The sequence below is a fragment of the Leptinotarsa decemlineata genome, unplaced genomic scaffold, assembly GCF_025532065.1.
Source record: "Leptinotarsa decemlineata unplaced genomic scaffold, Ldec_3_MD MMD2_tig00026354_RagTag_RagTag, whole genome shotgun sequence".
In the NCBI taxonomy this organism is placed as follows: Eukaryota; Metazoa; Arthropoda; class Insecta; order Coleoptera; family Chrysomelidae; genus Leptinotarsa; species Leptinotarsa decemlineata.
This window is the reverse complement of record NW_027412702.1, coordinates 14,620,943-14,647,952: the sequence shown is the minus strand read 5'-3', so window position 1 is coordinate 14,647,952 and position 27,010 is coordinate 14,620,943. Positions and strand designations below refer to the sequence as shown.

Genomic DNA, 27,010 nt, shown 5'->3' with positions numbered 1-27,010 from the left:
AAGACCTGAAAAATCAGCAGTCGCCCATCATATTTTGCAACAAAACCGTTCCATAGACTTCAGTCCCTTAAGATCAGTTAGACAAGTTAACAACAACAGGCATCTAGATGCATATGAGAGTGTAGTGATATGTAAACATAATAATCTTATGAATAACGATAAAGGACCAATATTTAATAGTATACTATATAGCTTGTTGAAATAATATTTTTTCTACTCCCGTACGTGAAATAGTACTTTCACACACCGTTCACGAATCGTAAAATGTAATTTCACGCCCTTGTGCGTGAAATAATTTTTACGCCCTAGGGCGTGAAATAAACCCATAAGAATAACATGGTATATTCAAGTGTTTTTATTACCAGTGCGTGAAATATACTCATAAGAAATACATTGTAGTCTGTCCATAAGACCTAATACATGAATATTTCGCTGATAGGCGGCCTTAGTGCATCTTTTGTTTAAGAGCAGCAATAAATCATAAATAAACTGTCAAAATAGCTTGATCATTATTGTTGTGAGCTCATTGTTGAGAGTTAATTATTAATATTTTAACATTATATTATAATGGATTCTGATCATTCAGATATACGAAGTACCCCGCCGTATGTTATGGATGCAGCCAATGAGGCTAGTAAGACTTTATTACCCCAAAAATCATTGAGCGTATTTGAAAATACGTATGAGAAATTCATGGCATGAAGGAAAACAAAGAATATCAATTCATTTTCTGAAAACGTAATATTGGCATATTTGTCAGAATTATCCAAGAACTTTAAGGCAGCAACACTTTGGAGTAATTTCTCAATGCTAAAAAGTACCATCAGCATTAAAAAAAAACATAAATATTGACTATCCTAAGGTACGTGCTTTTTAAAAAAGGAAGAGTGAGGGATACGTTCCCAAAAAATCCAGAGTTTTGGAGAAAGAACAAATACTGAAGTTTATACAAGAAGCTCCTGACGAAAAATTTTTATTGACCAAGGTTAGTTTAATGTCTCACGGTAGAATTAAATAAATAGAAAATAATATCTATAAATTAAGTAGATCCTAATAAGTATAGTTGGCCAAATCAGATATATTATCTAAAACTATGTTAATGTGATATCTAACTATGATCTTCTAAATTATTTTAAATTGGGTGTTGAGAATCGCGTTTTCACACATATATATATATGTAAATACGAATGGTTCAGCGGTAGTGCGTCGGCCTCGCGCGCCCAAGGACCTGGGTTCGAGTTCTGACAGCCATAATCTTTTTTTAGTTTCTATATTGTAATTTCTCTTTCTTTTAGGTTATACTAATATTTGGACTTGCTGGAGCTCTTAGAAGAGATGAACTGTATAAACTGAAATTAGATGATATTGAAGATTTAGGTACAATACTCATAGTAAACTTCCATGATACAAAAACCAAAATCTCAAGAAAATTTACCATCACGGAACATCTTGAATTATATCGAAAATATACGGCACTCCGTCCGCAAAAATACGCAGAAAAAAATTATTTATTAATTATCAAGGTGGAAAATGTACCTGCCAGATCGTTGGTATAAATAAAATTGGTAAAGTTCCTTCGGTAATCGCAAAATACCTACATTTACCTCATGCTGAACAATATACAGGCCACTGTTTTAGGCGATCATCCGCCACGTTATTAGTAGAAGCTGGAGGTGATTTGCTTACCTTAAAAAAACATGGAGGTTGGAAATCCCCTGCAGTGGCAGAACATTATATAGAAAACTCAATTACTCAAAAAATTGATGTGGCAAATGAAAGTTTATCGCCTCAAAATCAAATTTCCTCAGCCCCTATCGCCACTACTTCTATCATCTCAACTCCCAAGTCAAGAAACACACTAATAGAAAAATCAAATGCTGCAGGTGTAAGTTTTGGAATGGTCACAGGTTCCAATATTACTATTAATAATCATTATTATTCCACATCAGAATGAAAACCAAAAATAATAATCTCAGTATAAGAATTAATTGTTAATTTTATAATACATGTACTTAATAATTATTCTGAAATTCAATAAAGCTCTTTAAACTAATGGTGCTTAATTTTCTCTGTATGGTCGTAGAAAAAGTATAGTGCAACATGTGCGTGAAGAGTTTTTTACACTCGCGTTGTTTGCGAATTCTATGCTTGTGTAAAAAAGTCGATTTCACGCACTTGTTACACAATATACTATTAATTACTAGATTTACCTGACCATTACATAAGGACACATTGTGAAATTAATTTAAGGCTAGTAGATGAAGCAATATTGTGAAATTAATTCAAGGCATTCAAGACGCAGATACCTAGAAGAGGTATCTATGGTATAAATAAGGATAACATTGAAAGTATGTTTAGTTTGATCTTCCTCTTGAAGATGATCACTTGGTGATCGAAACACGTGTCGAGGTGTTAAAATAACGGTTTGGTGTTGGGAAAAACTCCAGTAATAATAATTCAAAAATAAGTTGAAAGGCTATATCACATCGACCTCGAGGATTGATATACATCTACAAATCGAAAACCCCTCCATGATATAGCACTTCGGCCAACAGTAAAGTCTTTTCTGGTTATTTAACACATTCTATGTTATTTAGGTACTTTCAGGGATATATTGCATTGTCCATGCATGTGTACTCTCCCAAACACCATTTATATTTTTCATTTTTACCTCAACAGCTTCTTTGGTTTTTTATGTATTCTTCAAATTTATTATTATAGATTTGGAATGATGCTTATGTGTCATACCTTCTATTTACACTTATTTCCCTGCATCTTTTCAACCTAGACAAAAATTTTATTTCTTTTAGGTTTCCCCACTTAATTATACATTATTTAGTTTAGTTTATGATATTTCTATCTTTTTGTGCAATAAATCATTTATTTATTTATTTATAATAATAGACAGAAGTGTATGAGAGAAGTATCAAGAGAGAAAAAACAATAAAAGTAGTAGAGATGCTGTAATATTCTGTGGAATTTATTACACAGGTGAAAACAATTTCAGTTCGATTCTATTCAAAAACTGACATTCAAACCGTTACTTCGAATAAAGAACTTTCAACTTCGTACACACTTAACTAAATGATAGGAATTAAATTTTTTCTCAATGGGCTGATTCATACAAAACAAGCACACAAGCCGAGAAAATTATTGCATTTGTGGTGATGGCAAAAGTGCTTGTTTTGGATTTATTATACGCCAGAGGTTCCAGTCATTTTCATAAATTCGAACTGATATATGTATATACTAACGATGATGATTCCATTCACAAAAATCCCATCTATGGGATGAGAAAACCTAATCACATAAACAGCAGTCCTTTGTGAAGTCATAGTATTACATTGACTAAGAAATCGCTTTTTGTCTCTTTCTCAAGTTTTCACTGCAAACTCATTTTCCTGACAATACATTTTTTTCCGACATAACAAAAGCAAAATTCATGCTTCGTCGAGTGACAAATTAATCGTAGGCGATAGTAAGTAACAACAGGTAAGGAAAGGATACATAGATATTGAAATAATTTACCCGTCATTTCCCAACAGTACATTTCAAACAAAGGTTTTAATTACGTACGCAACGAAGATGACATTTACTAATCCGGAAAAATTGTATTATCGTACATAATAGGAGAAAATCATAATCAAAACATTTCGATAGAAGAAATACATTGAAATGTAAAAAATTAGGGTAAAGGAGGAGATGAAAAACTTAGATCTGAATCATAGAAAGATGATCCAAAAAAGATTATGATATTTCAGTCAGTTTTCATTTAATTGAATAGAACTGGACTGAACTTGATGGAAATCCATATTAAAACTCATTGATACAGTTTATTGTATGATTTTCACTATATTGCGAAACACGTGTCGCGGTTTTTGTAAAATCCTCTGTAGTGAAAAGCGTATAATGAACTGTATAAATGAGTTTTTATTCATTCCATGGCCGTTTTCCAAGGAGTGTTGAGCGACACTAGATATTCCTGATCTTCAAAATCGGATATGTGCAGCGTGAAACGAATTTCGATGGATTTCTTGGTCTGACCAATATATTTTTTTTTCACAATCCTCACAGCTCATTTCACATATCCTCGACTTTTCATTTTTCAACATTTCGTTTTTGAAATACCTTACATTTGATGGAGTGAGCAAGAAGTTTTGAAAACTACCTTCACGTTCAACTTCTTGAAAATACGATCTGATTCGTTATTGTACCTCCATTTGTACCATCCAAATGAATATTAATGAAACATGTTTTATTTATCATCAATACTAGTTATACAAATAATTATTATCAGTCTTCAATAATTCTAGCCTTTGACGAGTAGTAAACATTGAAAGAAATCACTAGAAATGATAATAATTTCAGAATAAACCTAACGAAAACATTTTTAAAAACAAATAAACTTTGAAAATAATATAAATAAAAAACGTTTCTGAAATCAAATAAGCATAAATAATAAAATTAACATTCTGAATCAACTGAAAAAAAACCTTTAGGAAATGTAATAAACATTGAGAATCAACTTAGAGAAAACATTTAGCTCAGAGATCATTCAGAATATTCAGAGTCGCAATTGTGGCAAACGTAGCACCTTCTGTGCATTCTTCGTGATCCCACTGTTTAGTACATTGAATCCAATTTTCTCTGGATCTGCTCTCTGAATATGATGCTCAGCAAACAATACAGTAGCATTCTTCTTCTTCTGATTCTTCCGATGACAACTCCTGCTGAGAATTATTTTTAAATTTCTTTTGAAATTTTTTTTTGCCTCTTCTTTCATTCAATCTTTTCTTAACTTGTTTAGCTTTGGTACGTTTCAATTTTGCTTCATGCTCTTTCCTCATTTATTCTTTCTCTGGTGTATCAGTGAAAATATTTGATTTTCTTGCTTTTGGTAATGGCCTTACTGCCTCCGGAGTGAAGATGATACGATCATTGAAAGATTGTGCACTTGGTCTTGGTGACGGTCTTGCATATCGATGCTGCCAAGTCTAGGTGGTGCATTTATAGTTTTGTCGGGTTCATGAACGTTATTTGCTGGATTATTGGAGCTAGTGAATCATAGATAGCTTGTTGTTCAACTGTTGTTTGGAGAGGCCACTGTAATTCTTTAGTTAAAAGAGAAGACGATAATGGTGGTGTTTGATCTTCAGTTGGATTTTCATTAAATATAGGAACAACTGCAGACTTAGTTGTATTTTCCGGATTAGGTCTATATGTTACAAATGAGGGAGCATAATTGATCTCAGTTAACAGATTACGGTTATATGGATAAATTCCTGTTTTGCGAAAGCCAGCTTGAATGTTGGAAGATGTCACAGCGAGGGGCATAGCAGATGTTACAATTCCCGGTATATCGTATTGACATGGTTTTTCCTGAATGGTTTCTCATCCACGCATCACAAGTGGAATTTACAGCCTTCTTCAAAGGGCCATATGCGGATCATTCGAGTGGCTGGAGCTCCTTTGTTCTTGCAATAGTCCAGCGTGTTTATGTGTACTTGTGAGGAGTTGTTATCTGATATGAGTAACACTTTGTGTGACGGAGAAACTTCAAAATGTAGTATTCTAGAAAATGCAGGAATGATTCATCTTGCATCCAACCTGAGGGATTTGCGTTTCCAGCAGACCCTATTGGCCCATCCCTAACAAAATGTTCTTGGTATCGTACTCGCAGAAATACAAACAATGGTGGGAAAACATTTCAAATGGCGTTAACTGCGAAGGTTAATGTCTCTAAAGTACCCCTTTCTGCTGAAATTACTGAACCAACTTGACGAGCACCACGTCTTGCTATAACTCTGTCAGGTTTTTGTATGGTGGTTTTGCCGGTTTCATCTGTATGATATATATATATATATATATATATATATATATATATATATATATATATATATATATATGATATATATATATATATATATATATATATATATATATATATATATATATATATATATATGATATATATATATATATATATATATATATATATATATATGATATATATATATATATATATATATATATATATCATACTTCTATATATCATATATATATATATATATATATATATATATATATATATATATATATATATCATATACGTCTACGTTAGTCTTATTAAAGCTCGTCGCTATTGATAAGCTTGTAGCTTGTGAGTCGCGTATGGATATTTCAGGGTTCCTTCTCATAAATATTGGGAACCATTACTCACAGCCATTCCTTTGTCTTCCCAAGTTCGAGGTCGTGAGCTAATTTTCTCACCTCTTTCGTAGTTAACCCGAAATATATATCAGAACATCGAATCAAATATTTTGATAATTCTCGCTCCTGATCTTCATTATAAACACGATAGTGTGCTTTGTGGCCCATACCTTCATTGTCTTTGCCGGACGCTTCTCGCTTCCGAATGTATCTTAACATGAAGCAGTGGTTTATACCATGCTTGTCCGCCGCTTTCCGTAGTGAATCTTCAACTTTTACCCCTTCGTATGCTTTACTATAGCTCGGAAAGTCTTCCGCAACCGAATTTTCGGCATGTACAAAGAATAAACATCAATATATTTTTTGTTTCAACCGTACCCATAACAAATGTTTCAACCGTCCCCAACCCTACTTTTGATGAAATATACTTCATAGTTACGATAGTAATAAAAACACATTAAAAATAGTCACTATCCCTTATTCTACAAGTGTCCTAATAACCACAACCACACACTCAATACATTCACTCAGAAAAAACAGAAAATATAAGCGTTAATGTCAGAAGAAAATACTTACTTTTGACTAACAAAAAACAAAGTAACGTCCTGCACTCAACGACAGCGCGCTAGAAGCGGCGCGGCACTGAATTCGTATTTGGACCTTTTGTTGGCTTTTTTTTTCCCTTACACCCTTTTCACTCCCCGCGTAACTGTTTACGAGATATTTGGTCTGTTTCAACCGTACCCAGTCTATCCACCAGGTGATAGGAAAGTTTGTTGAAAATACTAAATACAAAACATCCAGATTCGAGAAATCGGAGTATAATATTATAAGTGTGGAACGTGTTCTAAGGTATATATTGGTCAAACTGGCAGAACATTCAGGAATCATATCCAGGAACATCATATAAGCTATGTGAATGAGAAAACAAGTTCAACATATTCAAATCGTCTTTTAGGAAAAAATCATATTTTTAACGAAGATTTCGAAATTTCACACATAGAAAATAAAAGTTTGAATCTAAATCAGAAGAAATTGAAATTAATGGACCTAAAAATTCGAATATTCTAATCACCATTATTGAATTTGTTTTCTTAAAAACCCATGAAGTATTATTATTGACGTACCCAGACGAATATACCCGACGTACCTCGTGTACATTGGGTATATGAGTATCAGAATGAATGAACTTTTAACATGTAAATAACTACGAAAAAGCTACTGTGTTAGCGAAACATGTCGTGATATTTTTTTACAATAAAGTTTGTGGAGATAAATTGTAAGGTGGAGTTTATGAAAATAAATAGAGAGTTTCATAGTTAGTAATCAGTTTGCTTCATCACCTGAAGAGGCCAACTTGGTTGGTAAAAAGCGCGTCGAGAAGCGTATTCAATTTCTGGTGATTTGGAAAAATGCTCGCTTTTTAATTTACAGAGGTTACAGTTTTATCTTTTACTTTAAGATGAGAGAAAACCATAATAATATTTCATGAACGTCTTTATGTTACGATTATATTTTTCTTATTTCTCTATTGTTTTAATCGAATTTTTTCATTCAACTGACCCTGCAACAAAAGTTATATCTCAAAGTGTCAGTAATGAACAATACGGAGACTTCGTTGTCGCAACAAACGCACATATCACTGACAGTGTGTGCCGCAGTAGCAGACGAAACGTTCGGTACTCTAGGTTCCATTCGACCACGGCCTACAATATGGCCCGGATTTTGTTCTCTGTTTAGAAATTGGTTGAATATTGTACACATTTTTGATATATTTTCGAATGCTCCTTATTATCCCTTCAAACCTCTCACTGAGAAGGATTTTATTCAATGGGTCATCATCATGCAGATTTGAGTCGGATACAGGAAAAAAGGATCCGAATACCGGATACGGATACTTTCAATGTATCCGGATACTTTTTAAAAAATTACGGATACTTTCACCTAAAAATGTCCTCGAATACAAATATTCGGATACTTTTTTCGGATACTTTCACGGATACTTTGGTATCCGTAAAAGTATCCGTGTAGTTAGTTTGATGTATACAAGTAAAAATACTAGGGATGAATATCAAAAACAAAAAGTGATAAAAAAAGATAGGAAATAAAAGAAACTCAAAGAACTGTTTATATTTATTTTGTAAACAAAGAACATTTCAGTGGAAAAAAAATATTTAGCTTTTACCACATTGTTCGCTAGATGTGACATTTATATCTATAATAGTACCTTTGAGTTTGAATTTGCCTTCGTTAGTACCAATACCTCAAAGTGTTCATCACTTGAATTTTTTTATCTTTGGCTTATCAATCATAGTTGCAAAAAAAGTCTTTCTACTGGTGCTGATGAAGGTAAGCATATATTATACTTGAGTGACACTTTTTTAATATTGGGTATTCATGTAATACTTGTGAATTCGTTCTTTTGTCTTCCAGATATCTTAATAATTCCAGCTGAATTTTCGTAGTTTTATTGCTACTTTCACTGGTAGCCTCAGTACCCTGTTCGTTCATAGTACTACTACTGCCTACAGTGCCTACTTCTTGGTTATCTTGGGAATCCGTGAAATCAAAAAATTCTTCCACATTTTGGTCCCCGCTTTCATCTGATTCGTTGTAAGATTCATTGTTCGTTGCTTTTTTGTAACATTTATTATACATTTTTTAATATCTTTCAAAGATTTTTTTGGATTTTTCACAATGTTATACCACTTTAGTTTAAATTTGGGAAACAGAACTGCTGCTATAATTGGATCTTCCCATTCCAAATTTAAAATTTTATCAAAACGAGTATTTGAACTTCTTATGCACATTTTTACTAAATGTTCTCCTGCATATTTCAATTTATTTTGGGCTTGGGCAATGAGTTTTTCGTACTTGTTAATTAAAGAAATTAGACGGGGCAACAAGTATCCAAAAGATACATTGTCTCCACCTTGTAAAAAATCTAACGTTAATATCTAACGAATATTTTATTTTCAATTATACAGAGTTATTAAAAATGGATACAAAAAATGTTCACAAATGAAATGAATTTTATCAGGGTTCTTTATAAGGAATGGATAATTGATATGGGAATTATGAAATGGCCACGCATATACGAAATAGATTCTGATTCAACCAGATTGATAGGTACCTACTTGGTATCTTTTAGTGAGGTAAGGCTGTAAAAGATTTTACTGCCTTACCTCACCCCGTTTTCGAGGATGCTGAACTTCGAGTTTGGGTGTCTCAACCCCGTAAACGGAAGGAAACAAGCCCCAAGTGGGGTCTACTGCACATTTTTGATATATGAGGCACTCTCATAACTCATTTTTCAGAGTCACAAAATGCGACAAGATACGCCTGCATAAAATGGGGCTGTTTGGTCTGGTTCTCATTCATCGAATAATTAAAAAGTATCCGAAGATCGAAAAAAGTATTCGGTATTCGGATACTTATAAATTTGGCCACGGATACGGATGCTGAATACAAAATTTGAAAAACATCCGAATGCAGCTTTCGACTATATATAAACCCAACCCAACTCTGTCATTATGCATGTCTACTAACCTCTCTGATTCTAATCCTTTTGTCCATAGATTCCGCATAGTCCTCCAGGATACGTTCTTGTAACCGTTGCATGTACTTTCTGTCGGTCAGGCTTACTGTATTGGAGCCCATCAGCTTCTCTAGACGGGAACGTATCTGAGGATGGCTGAATCTGTAAGAAATCATTTGCATTTAATGAATGTTGCCAATCATTGCGAGCTTAACTCTCAAATCCTACAAAATTAAGTTATATTTCGAATAGCAATTGGAACAACGAAACTCTGTATCCTGAGATACTTCGTTACTTTGCATGAATATATTTTTTTGTCTACGAGACGGGTCCAAAAAGTTATTTCCACCCTTGATGGGAAAACTCCCATGATCTTTGGTAATGAGTATTCCACTTCAATTTCAACAACTCATCTTCGAATTCAAAAACCTTAATAAGTATATTCTTCAGAAACAAACGAATTATGTAGTTGAGGATGTGTATAACAGTAAAGTATGATTATTTCTACATTGAGCTCCTGTACTTTGAACATTTTTTGCTACTATTTGAATAACTAGGGTAGTTCGGGGAGAGATGACTCGCCTTTTGATTTTTTTTATAACTTCAATATAAATAACTACAGGTTTAAAAAATTTTGATCATTTATTATCCAAAAGAAAACATATTTACTATTAAGGTAAAAAACAACAAAAGAATACACTTTCAGACAAAATATTAATTCAAAAAAAACTCAAAGAAGGTCATCTCACCCGTAATGTAAGGGTTAGATGACCCTTACACTATGGGTGAGATGACTCTTGATTATTAGTATATGCAAAAATCATATTTGACTTTAATTTCTTGTTTTCGATAGCACTTTTCCACATCCATGGCACAGATTGATATATTTGGAACAACCTTCATGAAACCATGCGGTGCAGTGTACGCATTGAATCCAATCATCTTGTTTCTTTGTAGTTGTATAAGGTTCACCACGTCCAGCACATTCAGCGTTATCATTTTCATCGATGTCATCGCATGAATGATCAGATAAAGAAATATTAGTATCAGAATCCTCAGAAGATGAGGCTTCCACTAGTTTTCTTGATAGTGATGATCTTTTCTTCGCATTTCCTAAATCAACTTTCTTAATAAGTTTTATACAATTTTCCTTATTTGCTCTTTTTTCTGCCGTTACTGTTTTTTTAACTTCCTTCGTAGCTTCCTCTTCTTCTTTCTTTCGTCTTTTTTCAATATGGTCTGGACTAGTTTATTCCATTGCTACCTGCTTAGCACGTTTCCTTACCTGGTCAGCGCTACTTGTTGAAGGTACAGGTGTAATTTGTTCAAGAAGAGTTCCAGGAGTAATGTTTTTTTCTTCAGCAGACGTGGAGGGAAGAGGTGACAATGAATGGTTTGGTAGTACTCTTTTATAGTTGGGTTAGTTTTCACAAAAGTATTAAAGACAGAATTGTTATGAGATTTTGAGGACTTGAAAAATGATCTATCCAATGGCTGCAGGAACTGTATCGTATGACTCGGAAAGCAAAGAAGTGTAATGTCATTTGCTTCAGCATATTCTAGCACTTCAACGGAATTGCAGTGACAGGAGTGGCCATTTAAAAAAAGTACAACGGGCCCTTGAGGTTTCTGTGGAACAAAATGGATTTTTTAACCAATCTAAAAATATATCACTGTTAACGTACGCTGATTTTGCATTCATGTAAAGTTTTGATCCAGGAGGCATACCATCTTCAAATTCCTGCTTTTTATTTTTTCCCTTAAAAATCAAACATGGTGGGAGAAACGCACCTTCTGCATTACAACAAGACAATACAGTTACCGTTTCACCTTTTTCTGAAGATGTAAGCGCCGTTACATTTTTAGAACCTTTTTTGGCAATAACATATTCAGGTTTGTTATTGAGCTGCAAACCAGTCTCATCCATGTTATAAATCTGTGCTGGAGAGTTTAATATGTTTTTGTCGAGTAGAGTTTTTCCTACCAAGGCAAAATAATCTCTTACTTCTTGTTTATTCATGCCTTGGCATCTAGTTAAAGACACCCCTTCAGATTTTCTTATACTTAAATCGGAATTTCTATGAAGAAAAGGGTGTAGCCAGTCATACCCAGCTACACCTTTTTCTTTATTAAATGGATGTTTTATTTTCATGAAATCAGCTAATCTGAAAGCCATCTCTCTAAAAGTCTGCCTTGTTGGGGCAAACCCAGCTTTTTGCAATTCCAAATTGGTAATTTAATTTTTACTTCGTTTTCATACCCAAGTAAACAAGAAGGTCGTAAACCATGTTTATTAAAATCTCCTCGTCGAATTCTTCTTGTTGGTTGTGGGATACCAAAGTGCCTGGCAGCTTCATTAACACCCATTTCATTATTTGAAACTGCATTTCCTGCTTCTTTTAGCTGATCCTCGGTCCACTGACCCCTATTGCACTTTAGCTGTCTGTTATACTTTGTAGGCATATCTAACAATAAATAAATGTGATTAGAAAATTGTATTCATATCACTACTAATTTCTGAGTCATCATTCCCAAACTTCAGGGTTAGATGACTCATTTATTTTTACAATCATAGGAAAATCAAATATCAACGACAACGCTGTACAGATGATGCATAACCTATATGCAAAGTGGTTAGTATCTAAAACTCCATAAAAGACGTTTTATTTTAACTTAATTTTTAAGAAACTTTTTTCTCCATGCAAATTTTCAAAAGCAATTAAAAATAATTTTTGATCTTACCTATTTATTTGTAAAACTCACAAAAAATACACAAGAAATAACTACGTGACCTATGTATAACGATTCGTTGTACTGAACTAGCCGCTGTTGCCTCGTTTCTGAAATTATTAAAGTGAGTCATCTGTACCGACGAGTCATCTCACCCCGAATTACCCTATAACCAAATTCACAACAAAACATCACAACATTCATAAGATTAGTGATCCCACTAATCTTATGAGGAACCAGAATTCGTCATTCAGTATGCCGTCCTTCCCGTTCTATACAAATTATAGTCCTTTCATTCACTCTGAGTTTCTCTGATGGTATATACCTATACACGTTTTGTTTCAGATAACTCCATAAAAAGAAGTCCATCAGAGATAAGTCCGGTGATCTTTGGTGGCCAATAATCTTTCCAATCTCGTCCTATCACTTTGTCCCTGAACATCTGACTGAAACACTGTTTCACTTCTATCGTTTGGTGGATCTGTGCCACATCAAGCTAATACCACAATTTTTTTCTTACACTCAGAGGCACATTATCCAAAGCTTCAGACAACTAATTCATAATGGAATTTTTGTACATGTCTGCGTTCAAATTTCCTCTAAAAAAATATGGTCCAATTATTTGTTTATGTAATAACACATGAATGAATATTTGTCACAGCATTCTATTACAAAATTTGGATTATTGTTGGACCACCAGCGACAATTTTGGGAACTAACTTTTCCGTTCGACATGGAAGTTGCCTCGTCTGTCCATAAAATCCTGTAGGAAAATGCGTTATAATTTTCTCTCTCACCTTGGAACCAAAATGAAAATCCTACTCGAATATCGAAATCTCTTTCTTTGAGAGTGTGTATGAACTTTGGCTTATAGGAATGGAATTTTTTTTGTACAAAATTATTCGCAGTTTCTCTGCCAACCTCTGTATCTTCACTAATACTCCTGATATCAGTTTTTCCGTTTTCAACAACGCTCAAACAAACATTGAGTTGTTCTTCATTATACTTTATTGGGTTATGGGGTTTCTTGAAACGATTTTTCACAGAGCCAGTTTCTTTGAGTGTTTAGGGTTATTAAAAATTATAGTAACTATGTGTTTAAAATGGTCTGTCAAGAAACCAAACCAAAATTTTACCCGGCGAAGCCGCGGGCTACAGCTAGTACTTTGTATTTCTACTTTAGAAATACAGTAACTGAAAAAATATGCCAACAACACTAAGAAATGAATAGCTTCGATAATCGAATTGTATTACCTATGAATAAATTTCGCAAAACTTACACAACCAACAACGAGGTCTGTTCTTAATACTTATCGTTATATTATGACCAAAACTACACAAAACCTTTGTAGATTGTAGCCTATATGTTATTCTCATGTATGACCTGTATATATGTTCAGTTATTTAGGCCTGAAAGAGCCACAAACATACATTTATCTATCCCCACGAACTTTCACATCAATAATATTAGTATAGATAAAGATAGTATAGAAATAGATTTTCCATTCTTTTTTTCTAATTTTGACGATGAGTCGGTTATCAAAAAAATTATTCGAAATCAATTTTTCAAAATAAAAATTATTTGATATTTTTCTGGTGTCTTGTAACTATCTACTACAAAAATTTGATTTTCTCAACTAACGGAATCGAATTTGACAAATAGATTTTTGTATAAAGGTTAGAATCACCAGTTACTGGATCATCTGATGTCGCGGTAACAATGAAATCAAGTTTTATTCTGAAGAAGAAATAACCCTATAGGTTAGTAAGGGTAGAGGTAACTTTTTGAACTTGTCTCTCGTCTATAAAAATTCTCATCAAAAAAATATTCTTGAACAGTCAATTGGCATTGGAAGCCCTTGGCTCCTACCAAGCAACATCTAAGTTGGTGGCAAATTACTAAAAACGACTCCCCTCAATAGGAATACTCAACAAATTGTCTCTGGTTTGGATTCCTGGCCACATTGGCCTGTAAGGCAATGAGGCTGCTGATTCCCTCACAAAGAGGGGTGCTGCAAGCAGCTTCATCGGACCATAACCTGTCAGTGGCATCGCTTCAGGTTTTGCCAAACAAAGATTGAACATCTGGCAGAATCTTCCAGGATTGGCTCACTCCAAGGCATTCAATCGCCCTTCGAAGCTTGATACCAAACAGTTGTAGGACTACATTAGGGATGAACTACGATGTCTAACAAGTCTTCTTTTTAGGTCATTGTCATTTGAATTATCATATGCAGAGACTTGGACTGTCGAATGACAGTGTGTGTCGCCTGTCTAAAAAAAAAGGATGGAACAGCAGAGTACATACTTTGTGTCTGCCCCGCTGGGTACCAAATCAGGTTTTTGGAGTCCGGCAGAGCCGTACTCTCACTATGTGACCTGAAAGACCACTCATCGGCTTCGTTAAAAATCTACGTTTATTTGGTCGAGTGTGAATAAGTGTAAGCCACAAAAAACCCTTGCGAGTTACGGTGGAGGATCGAATAAACGCACTCACTTTTGACCTAACCTAACCTATTCTACTGGATCATCTGATGTTGCAGTAACAATGGAATCAAATTGTATTCTGAAAAAAAATCACCCTATGTGTTATTAAGGGTGGAGATAACTTTTTGGACCCGTCTCTCAGCACCGGGATGTGCTCTTCTATGTCGACTTCTATGGGAGACTTATGATTATCTCAAGAAAATCTCTTGAAATATTATCAATCATTCAGCACCATTATGGCAAATAGCAAAACAACCCCTAGTTTATGAATATTTCCACTACCCCACATGAATATTAATGTGTTCATGGAATCCTAAAGCGTGTTTATTATGATAATTTCAGCCTTGGAATTTTGCAGTTGATACCAAAAGCTTCGGAATTTTCACTTAATATACCTCTCTTCCGCGCTTGGAGTTATTTTTTTTATACCTGGCAGTATCACTCTAACAGAACAGTTTGTAAATGAATATAATGAGGGAGTGAAATATCGACCTGTTTGGTAAACCATACTTGAATATAAATAGTTAGTTCTGGGAATAATTCAAAGGAATACCCTCGTTTGCTCGAATTGTATTCAAATTAAAATTATACATGAATCGACATTTATCAAAATATTTTCAATAGAAACGACTGATTTATAATAACAATGATGATATGTATTCGTGGCAAAAAGAAAATCGATAGAGAAATATCCGATTTGGGTATAAAAATGAATAAACATAATATCTACAGAAGTATTATACATACTTGTTTGTGGAATTACAATATTGACAAATACGAATATATAGAAATAAAACTAAGTGTAAAATAAATGAACAATAGATAAAAGTATACCAAATTGAATTATATTTTTTTCAAGGACAAAACCCGAGCACTACAGAAAAATTCTTAAAGCGCTGTCAAAGCGGTGCTTGTGCGAAAGTAGCGATTCACATTAGATTTGAATCGCTGGAGATTGAATCCATTTGGAAAAACATTCTCAGGAAGTTCATTTCATATAACCGCAGTTTTCTAGATGAAAGAGTTCCCAAAAAGTGGAGTTCGAGCTGTACTGAGTTCAGAATAGAATAGAATAGAATAGGATAGGATAGGATGGGATGGGACGGGAGGGAAGGGGAGGGGAGTGGAGGGGAGGGGAGGGGAGGGGAGGGGAGGGGAGGGGAGGGGAGGGGAGGGGAGGGGGGAGGGGAGGGGAGGGGAGAAATGGAATGGAAGGGAATGGAATAGAATAGAATAGAATTTATTGTTTCAATAAAATACATAGATAAAATAAATGGGCACAGAGAGAATAACGCACAACAATTATAGTACGTTATGATATTTTGGAATAATGATATATGTGATATAGTTTAATTTACATATATAGATATAATTTCTGTGTACAGTAAATACAACATACCACGATGTGTAAAATAATACAATCTGAACAAACAAATATAACAAAGCAATAATACAAATTACTACAGAGCAAGCTCGTGTGTAGCAAACAGTAATACCGTAATTCTAAATATGTCTCTAATGCAACGTTTGTAAGTGTTGTGTCGCGTAATACAGGACTATGAACTCAGGCATAATTATTTGCGACAGAATTCAAGAAAAAAGAGGAAAAAAAGGCTGAACAAAGATGAGGGGTAGAGATGTGTCGGTAGATAGTAGTTGAATTTAAAGTGTGTGAGTTTGAAAATGTAAATACAACTTTTTATTGTATAGGATGATATAACAATTGCAACAACTGGTTGCAATTCTCAACGATCCACGGAGTTATTTTTGATTTGAAGGAATTGAGAAACTTGATATCCCTAATTGATTTATCTACAATATTCTACAATTTTTTACCGAGATAATTAAAACTGTATCTCGTCAACTTATAGTTAAAGGATGGAACTTGTATATTTCTATTAGACACAGCTCTAACAGCTTTAGTTGTAACACCATCGTAAGATGCATCAGAATGCATCAGATGGACTTCGAGTTTTGTGGGAAAATATCAATGAGTTTTTGAGGTACAGTTCTGTGACTGTTAGGACTCTGTTAGATGGATATCTTCTAGATTCCCGAAGGCAGATCTTGATAATGTATTTCTGTGCTGCAACCAATGATTCCATAATTGTTTTATATGCCGATCCCCATGCTATTATGCAGTACTGCAGTAAGCTCTATGTGATAGCATAGTACACTGTTTTAAGAGTTACAGTATTCAGTATATTTCTTAGTGGGTAAAATTTATGGATGGTTCTTCTTATTTTTGAGAACAGATTAGATATATGCACTTTCCTGGTTAGTTTATGGTCAATTATTTTTCCCAGATACTTGGAGTTCTCGACATAGCTGATATTTTGTTTGTTGACATCAATGTTTTGTAGGTTATTATTACTATTGTTTTTGAAAGTAATTGCTACTGTTTTGTCAATATTCAAAGTATGCAAATTATTATTCAGTCATTTGCTGACAGACAAGAGATTTTGGTTTGTTCGGTTGATAACTTCGGGCCAAGAATTCCCCACGAAAGTAATCGCTGTATCATTGGCATATGCAGTGAAATTTCCCTGAATATCTAAAGATAACATATCGTTCAGATAGATAACGAATAAAATGGGAGCCAAAACCGTACCTTGAGTACGGTATGAGTATCCACTCATCTCACCGTTCATGAGGTCATCTCCTGGGTCTGTTATTCCATAACTATATAACTTGTTCAGTAGTTTATAGTGGCTCACGTTGTAAAAGGCTTTCTTCAAATCAAGCAATACCGTCAAAACTTCTTTGGATCTATCAAAATTTTTGTATAACCGCAAAACGATGAGCAGCCACAGTCCGTCGCGTATTTCTAATATGTACCGCTCTTGGTGGAATCAAATGTGGCAGGTCACTTGAAAGCTTCCCGTGAAAGTATATATAGAAGAGGGACAAATTCCCAACCTTTCTCCGATGTTCCAGACTATCAAGGTTGCAAGTGATTTTCGTGTCTTCCATCAGGCGAATGGCTCTTTTCTGGATGGAATCCAGCAGCTTTAGGGTATGCTTAGGGGCAGAGCTCAATACATGAGAACAATACTCTGAAGAAGGTCTAATGTGAGCTTTATAAAGCATCAAAAGTTGGGAACAGAGTGTTCCAAGCTTTTGAGAAGGAGCCTTTGCAATTACAGCGACATGATTGTACTAAGAAATTTCAACCCTCAGCCACATTAGAAATTTTCCATGAATGTTTTGCTTACATATTTTTCAAGGATATCTTAGTACTCAACAATCATCACAGGGGTTACAAAATATTATTATTGATGTTACACATCTGCCAGACGTTCCGTGAAGGATCACATATTTTTGCAATTTCAGCAATAGTAGTTATTGTGGAATTGAAGGAGATGCTATGACCTCAAGAATATTTTTGTATTTTTCACTACCTAGGATCCTGTGGGTTAGGCTACCTATCGGACGCGTCCACAGGTGGCGGATAGGGGAACGTTCAGGGGACTGGAGGCCCTGTCCGGGAAGCCAGTTTGGTTTTACGGATGGGGTCGCCGGACTCCTGGTCAGTGGCAGAAATAAGTAGGGTGAGGGAAACTAAAACTCCCCAAAAGCCTTTTCAAAACATGCCACCTTGGACGAGCCTACCCAGGCTAAGTTGTAAGAAATCGTGCCGACAGCTGAATAGCCGCAGGGTGATACGCGGTTACGAACGACCCCCTTGGGTAACTGGGAAACCTCATTGTAATCAGCCTATCTCTGGTAATACGGGTTTCTGCTGGAGATGACCAATTCTTCCCGTGCTACTCGTGGAAACACACATGAATGAAACAAACACAAAAACAGAAATAACAACAAAAACCAATCCCGAGGCTGGACAGAAGTGCTCAACTCAATCTAAGGCGGTGAGGTTGGACATAGATCATCTCGTGATTTAATATAAAGGTCAAGGCGTAAGCTCATTTGCGGTGCGGAGAAAGAGAGCGAAAGAGGCAGGAGTGGCAGCAACTATAAATGCACCCTCCCCCTCCTCCACTCTACCTCCAACAGTGAGGGTACTTCCTGCGGTGAGCGCCAAGAGCTCCTCCTTGAATAAAGGCAAGGAACCGGCACCTCACTTGTGCACCTCCACGAAGGGAACCCCAAGAAGGTTGAAGAAGACGCGCAACGACAGTAATGTCGTTGCACCTTCCAAAACCTTCGTGGAGGCCACCTTGAGACACTTCAAGGTTGCTAAAGAGAGTGGGTGTATGTTGACTCTTGGTCTTCACCTGCCAATATAAAGGAGATGTCTCCTAGTAACCTGTCCACCTTTCTGGAAAGGACAAGATGGATGATGACCTAGGAGGACAACCCCTCGGGAGACTGTACAATAGGTCATATGTGGCCTAAGTGCTGTGGATCTACACTCACCCTCGCTATTCTACAGATACAGATACTACCTAGGATTTGTGGATTTCATCCTGAACTGTCAACAGGTATTCTTTTATTCTAGTTATTTTCATGGATCTGCAGAAAATATTATTACTTTTTTCAGTGAGTCATCGTGTGAAGTATCTCTCATTCGTATGATAATTGCTTCTCATTTAGGCTTCTGTTTCTACTGACTGTCTCTCATACATATTATAACCGGTACTGACTTGTTGGGTGAACCTTCGGCATTGAATGGTAGACAACATTTTCCTCACACACTAGCACCAGAGTGGTTTTTCCCGACGTGCTTTTTGCTGACAAAACAAACCCCATCAGAAAATTTCTGAAACTATATAGAAGGTTCATTGAAATCATGCTTCTTTGAATTATTCATTTCACCAATATAAATGATATCCCCAATGGACCCTTGAGATATAATACATTGACAGTGAATTAGTCCATTTTACCTTGGTAGATTTCTGAGAGAGACGTTCATTATCACTTCACTCATTACAATAAGGTCGCTAATAATCTAATAAAAGATCGACCCCGAATTCTGAGTGAGGTTACTCTCACTACCTGAAAAACATACTTTTCCATTTTTTCTTCCACTCCTGAGTCTCACTGGATTTATTATTTTTGAAATGTTTTGGACCTTTCAATTCTCAAAACTGAATTCATAGGCTACTATGTGGAAGGTTATTCGAAGCCTTTCAAAATGAAATTTCTCAATTCTTCACATTTCTTCACTATTTTACATACTTAATTGAGCCATCCTTGCACTCGAGTTCAAATTGAAGAAACACACTGTATAGTATTCGAATTTAGAACCAGCAATCCCATCTGCTAGACCATTGTCTCTTAATAATGACACGTTGTGAACAATACCTTACAGTAGAGAGAGGTTGTCTTCATCTTATTAATTTTAGTACCCCACTGTCAAAATATAAGAGCTGTTTCGGGTGAATATTAATATTCATAGATTCCGAAAGCATGTCTTCCGTAATAATTCCATTCCCGCGATATCTTGTTGAACGAAACTTACAGAAGAAGTTTGATTGCCTGAGTTCGTGACTTATCGAATGGGTTTCTGTTTCCAGAAATATGATTTGATCGTAAAATGGTCTCGGTGAAGTAATTGACCGATTTGAATTGGATTTGATAGAGCAGTGAGTATCGATAACACTTCAACTCCTGGACATATATGAAAAAGTAGTGGCAATGTTTTCACTAGCGTAAACTTTTATAACTAGTGCTGTTCACTGCAGTAGTACTGAGTACTGAGTGAACTGTTACTTTCCATAAAAAAGGTTGAGAATATATTTATCGCCAACCAGTGTATTAGGTTTCAATCTCTCTCTGAAAAAGTCCAAGCTGTTGCCTTGGACATAGTCACTAAGTCTTCAAGATGCGTACACCCCAGAATATCATGCCATCTGTCAGGTTAGAGTATATAAGGGAATAATAAACATTTTTTTAGCAATGAAAACCTAGGTGTTTTGATAATATCCTGAGTGTAAAACACCTGAAGGAAAGATAATAATTACTGATGGTCGGTAGCCAGGCGGTTCGACGTGGGTGTTTTGTTCACTCACTCGAATTGACTGCCGTGTTGGTCGGTGGTTCAGTCGATTTTCACTTGCTATCGTCCAACCCGTGTTGGGAATCACACGGTAAAAGGTGAGACCTCGTTAATCCTCAGCTCGCACAAGTTTCGACTTCTGAAAGTTGTCGTTCGCAGGGGTGCGGCAGCTGGTTGAAGGAAGAATAGATTTTAAACAGATTTTTTATATATTTTTCAAATTACAGACACTCGTCGATATCTTTCCCCAACATTTTCTGCTAGAGTACTTTCCATATGAATTTCTGGTAGACTGCACTTTAAGGTGACAAGTTTTGTTTTCTCAATGTTGAATGACAACAGGTTCGCATCATATCACTGTTCATTTCTTTGAGGTCATTACAAATTGTTTCGTGTAAATTTTGTTGATTTTTATTATGAATATTACTGGAGTTTTTTCCCAACATCAAATCGTTATTTTTAACACTTCGACAGGTGTTTCGATCACCAAGTGATCATCTTCAAGAGGAAGATTAAAAAAGTTTAATAGTACGAGTCATAGTAGTACTGAAGAGTCAAACAAGAGAGTAGGAATGAACTCCTGAATTCTCTTATTTGCAAATCTGAAATATCAAAGGTTTCAAGGAAATAATAGGTACAAGAAAACAAATCATTTCATATTTTGACGTTGACGTTGGTGGTTTGCTCCACTTACTCAATTGACCGCAGTGTGAACCGGTGGTTCGAACCGCAAGGCCGAACGATCGATTTTCACTTCCTATCGTCCAACTCGTGTTGGAAATCACACGTTGAAAGGTAAGACCTCGTTAGTCCCTAGCTTGTAGAAGTTTCAACTTTTGAGAGCTGTAGTTCGTAGGGGTGCGACAACTGGTTAACGGAAAAAAATAATTTAACAGATTTTGTAATATCATTTACCTATCCATTTCACCTCTTCCGAATAACCAAGCGATGACTGTTCTATTTCACCTATATAATTCAATAAGGTAGTTTTCAAGTTATCATATCATGAATCTGCCAGGTTATTCGTCAACTTCTGACTTTATTTTTTATTGTCACGATATAACGAGACTCGTTTCGATATAAAACCTTGAAAGTGGAAAAATCCAGGTCAGGTCAACTATTTCTAATAACATTTGATGACGAATAAATCGAAGATTTTAGGCTTCATGTACTAGGGAGTTAACAACAGATTGAAACACGGTTATGAGAAGGTTTTTCAGGGAATTATTATTCACTGAGATAAGAAGTTTGATGGTGTTTGTTACTTGACAGTCACAAAATGCATTTCTGGAACAGTCTGGAACAACATAATGAACTTAATAAGAACTGAACATACTGCTATGTCGAAAAAAAACGTGTGCGTTTCCGAATGCCCAACAGAAGTGAACTATTCAATATTGAAGTTGTTTAACTTGAGAAAAGCTTAGGTTAATACTTGAATTTTATGTATATTAATATGATAGTTCAAGAACAGTTTATTTGTTAAAAAAATCTTTCATTGATTATTTTGTGTATGTACATAAATTATAGCTACCATAAGCCAAGTGTAACTTTTGTAGGAATTGATAATGATACTAATAATGTACATACACGAGATCAGTATCATCATTTTCAAGCCACGTTTGGAAACATATTACGTCCGGTTAGATTTTAATAATGCTGTCAAAAGTATAAATCTATCGCATACTAACCACTAAGCGACTGTCCTACGAGAGAGGAGGAGCCTGCCTTCCGCTGACGTATGCGTGAGAGAAAGGGAATCAGGACAAACTGGCGCCGTTACGCGTTAGGTAACGAATCGGTTTACCCTCCCATAAGAAGTTATCACTTCCAAAATGTCAAAAATTAGTCAACGTGGCGCAAAATATATATTATTCATCCAAATTCATTTTTTTGCCATACAAAACAGGCAACTTCCTAAATGATACACTCACGCCAATGTATACATGCTGCAAATTCTTCTTCATTTCATCTACCGACTGAAAACAGGTACTTCGAATTGTTAATTTGAGTTTTTTAAAAAAGAAAAAATCGGTCAAAGCCATATCAGGTGAATATGGTGGCTGTTCGATAACATTTGATGTGTCTTTCAGAAAGCGAATTCCAGTAGAAAAATGACAAATGTATGCTCAATAAAATTTATGGAAATGGTTCAATTTATTTTCAGACGACATTCATGTAATATAATCAAGCTGTCTATTTCAAAGCAACTGTTCCCTGTGTATTTCGTTTCATTTGCTGAAAATATGATTGGACTACGTTGATATCACCTCTCACAGGCACAATTTCAAACAGTTTATATCTTCTGAATTATTGGTTTGTTGAATTTGATGTATAGATAATTCTTTTTTGGATCCAAATTAACACTGATTTCAATTATGAAAAATTATAGATTGATCATTTATTCAAGTAACTTTTTATTGAACAATTCATTTAATATATAACATTTCAAACACCAATCTTTTACAGAAAGGAAAGATTTTCAAAATGAGACAAATGAAAACATCAAAAACGCATGCAATATGATTTTTATATTTTTCATAATTTTGTTTATCATAAATAATCTTCTGAGGTGTTATTACCAATACTTTTATGTCTTCCCAAATTTTCATGTGACTGAATGAACAGTGAAATAATGATAATTGTTAATTAACAATTCAATTATGAACATAAAATTTTTGAAAAATTTTCAACCGTGGTGAACATAGAAAGGCATACTGAGAAGTAATAGAAACTCATAAGTATATAACAATTATCCAGTTAGTGAACGCTGCAAAACACCTAATTCGAAATCATCCGCTTGCAAAGCTTTCAGCGACAAACTCTTAATGTGCGCTGTGCTAACAACTACCAGGAAAACCCTCGTGCAATTCGAAATGGAAACATACGAGACAAACATTGGTGTGTGAACAGGAAAACCCTCTAATTGCCTAATGATGATTTGCGGGAATCGACATAGGTGCGTAGGGTGTGAAATATAATTCCGTGGATAATATACCTGCGTTTTCGCCGAGTGCCGGAAACTTTTCTCTGGAATAACAATTAAAGTGTTGCGGCTGTCGCCTACGGCGAAGAAATGGGAAAGTGGAAAACACGCGGCCGTCGCGCGTGCGGGCGGAGAAACGATTTTCCGGAAAATGACAAGATCGCTACATGTCGTCAGGTACAAGGGATCGGTTTGTTGGGAATCACCAAACGGTGATATGACGACAATTTTGAGAATCTTCTTTCAGAAGAGAATTAGGCTTCGCATCTAATTTGGAGGAATTCAATACGTTTGATTTGGATCGAATGAGAAATAAACTGGGCAACTTGGTTGGTCACGGAAAACGACGACGTACGTAAAGCAAAATTACGAAAAACTCAAAAAATCACAAGGAAAACTCACTAGAAAAAAAGGCTCTCTTCAGTGGAATAATATACTCGTGAAAATAGATCTAAACACTTCATCACATTGTTATTTAAGTGGAAGGCTAACATTACTTTCAAATAGGGAGTAAAGTTATTATACACTGCTTTTCTTTAATGGCCCCCTTAAATTTTTTGAACGGGTCAATTCAAAACATTGAAATTTGAAATAATGAAATTAATGCATAAATACTTTAGTTTGAAGTGAAATTGACAGATAAAACTTCCAAGATGGCGACTGGGCGTCATTTGGGAAAAAAATTAAATAGGAAGGGGGGTCTTGTGACATACCTTTTTGAATCTCCTGACAAATGTTTCATAACCCTAGAATATAATGTCAATATCTTCAACCACTACAAAACGGCGGAACTTTTAATAATTGCCTGAATACATTGACATTCAATTACATAATATGAGGTAATAAGCTTGAGGTCAATTCAGAAGATGCTCGAAATGGTTGCCTTCAACTTCTTGACATATGAACAGCCTACCCGACATTTCACGCCGAACATTTTCGAATACAGTAACCTAAATATCTCTACAAATATTTATTATTCTCTGCCGTATATCTAATATTGAAGCAGGTTCGGTTTCGTACACCTTTTGCTTCAAATAATCCTATAAAAAAAAGTCCAAAGGTGTCAAATCTGTCAAGCGGGCTCGCCATTCTGTAGGACCTCGACGGCCAATCCAACGATCGAGAAAAGAAGTATTCGAATAGTTTCTTACTTGTCTGGAGAAATATGGTGGTGCTCCATCTTATTGGAATACAATTTCCATATCGAATTCATTAGGATTCGCTTCGACGATTTCAGTGATGAGAGGGGCAAAAGTAGTTTCCAGCATATTCAAATACAGTTCGCTTGTTGAATTTTGATGAAAAATAGAGGGCCTACAATATGGTTTCCCAATATTTCTGCCCAAATGTTAATTTTTTCTGGATATAGGGTATGTGTTTCACAGAAAACGTGAGAGTTAGTGTTACTCCAATAACGGCAATTTTGTCTGTGAACATTGCCGTTCAAAAAATGTACATTCGTCACTAAAACAAATATTGTGGTAGGATGGTTTTGGTAGGATGCCTTGCAATGGTTTCCGTCATGATTTCGCAGAATTCTGTTCTTCGATCGGGGTCATCTTCAGTTAATTGGTGTACCATTTTAATTTTGTATGGATGATACATATTCCTCTGCAAAAGTCTCCACTCAGTGTAGGAGACACCTCACAAACATTCGCGACGGATTTACTACCATCTCACCAATTATTTGCACTTGCTGTTCTTCCGGAATGGACGGATGACCTGGGGGCTTTTTGTTGAGCCTCAAATATTTTTTACAGATAGGACGATATATTGAAAATCCTTTCGGTCTCGTGAAAGTTATGCGTCGCACCATAAATGAAATGGCGAAAAATAACTTAACAAACCTCATCGGTTTATTGGAATTGCCATATGGCAGATAAAAAGGAATATTTCTAGAAATATCGATATTAATGTATTAGTCTTCAGAGGAAATTATTGAATGTTTCACCATTTTGTGATACGTGAAGATATTGTCTTCATATTCTAGGGTTGTGAAGTATTGGTCTTGATCTTCAAAATGATGTGTCACAAGACCCCCTTCCCATTTTTTTTCCACATGGTGCCCAGTCGCCATCTTGAAAGTTTCATCTGTCAATTTCACTTCAATATAAAGTATTTATGCATTAATTTCATTATCCCAAATTTTAAGTTTTTGAGTTGACTTGTTCAAAATATAAAAGGGGGGGAGCACATTGAAGAAATGCACTGTAACAAAGAAGTTCTCACCAAACATTAAGATAAAGCTGTTAATATTCACGATTCACTGATTTCGCGTACCTAAATTATGTTTTTTTGAAACAAGTACCTTGTAGTTATATGAAATATACTTCGTCAAAGTTTATGGAAAGCCCTACTACAGCGGCCCTTCTATTCGGACAATAAAGGTGATGACATCTCCTCTCACGATGAAGCCATCTATGGGATCAACAAAAGACCCAATCCTTGAATATCAAAGATGAACAAAGCTTTCCAAGGCAGTCAGTTTCAAAGCCAAACTTCGACTTAAACCGCCGAAGGGATTTGTCTTCTGCCTCTCTTGTAACTCTCATTGCAAGGCGACTAGATAATCAACAGAAAACAGTTGAGTGGTGCAGCTTAGTACCACCGATGAGACCTTGTTAGGTCGAAACAAGGCTGTCTTGTGTTTAATCAAAAGTTCATCCAGTTGCCTTCCAGTGGGAGATTCAGTAAAAGATAGAGGCCGAATCTTGTTTGTTGGTTAGTATCTAAGCCTGGCTTTGCCACTGTTCACCTTGGGATGCCTCGTTTATCTTTGACATCGAGTGGCATCTTCGTAGTGAGATATGTCATCATCTTTACTTTCAGGGACAGTTGAGTCGTTTATCCCAATACCATTGATGATACCTTTGTGTTATCTGGTGTTGGATAAAAGTTCACTCGTTCGGAAAATGTATATCTACTATAGTTACTGATGAAATTGTAAATACAAATCGGCAACAATGTTTTCCAATCTAACAAAAAAAAAACTAAAATTCCAACTTCGATCATTAAATACAACAAGGAAATAAATGCATCCATACTGTCGCGAAATATTCATTTGCCCCTAATCCAAGGCGAATTTCCTTTCAGTTTGAAA

At 35.3% G+C, this 27,010-nt stretch overlaps 1 protein-coding gene across 2 annotated transcripts in view; it reads right to left on the bottom strand.

Annotated features, from left to right (window-relative positions):
- The window catches only part of LOC111514438 (uncharacterized), a 97,241-nt gene that overhangs the window by 9,054 nt on the left and 61,177 nt on the right, over window positions 1-27,010 (bottom strand). For both annotated transcript variants that reach the window (XM_074184290.1, XM_074184289.1), the window contains exon 2: window positions 9,760-9,910. In XM_074184290.1, coding sequence (XP_074040391.1) covers window positions 9,760-9,910 — 151 coding nt within the window. The remainder of the gene's footprint in view (window positions 1-9,759; window positions 9,911-27,010) is intronic.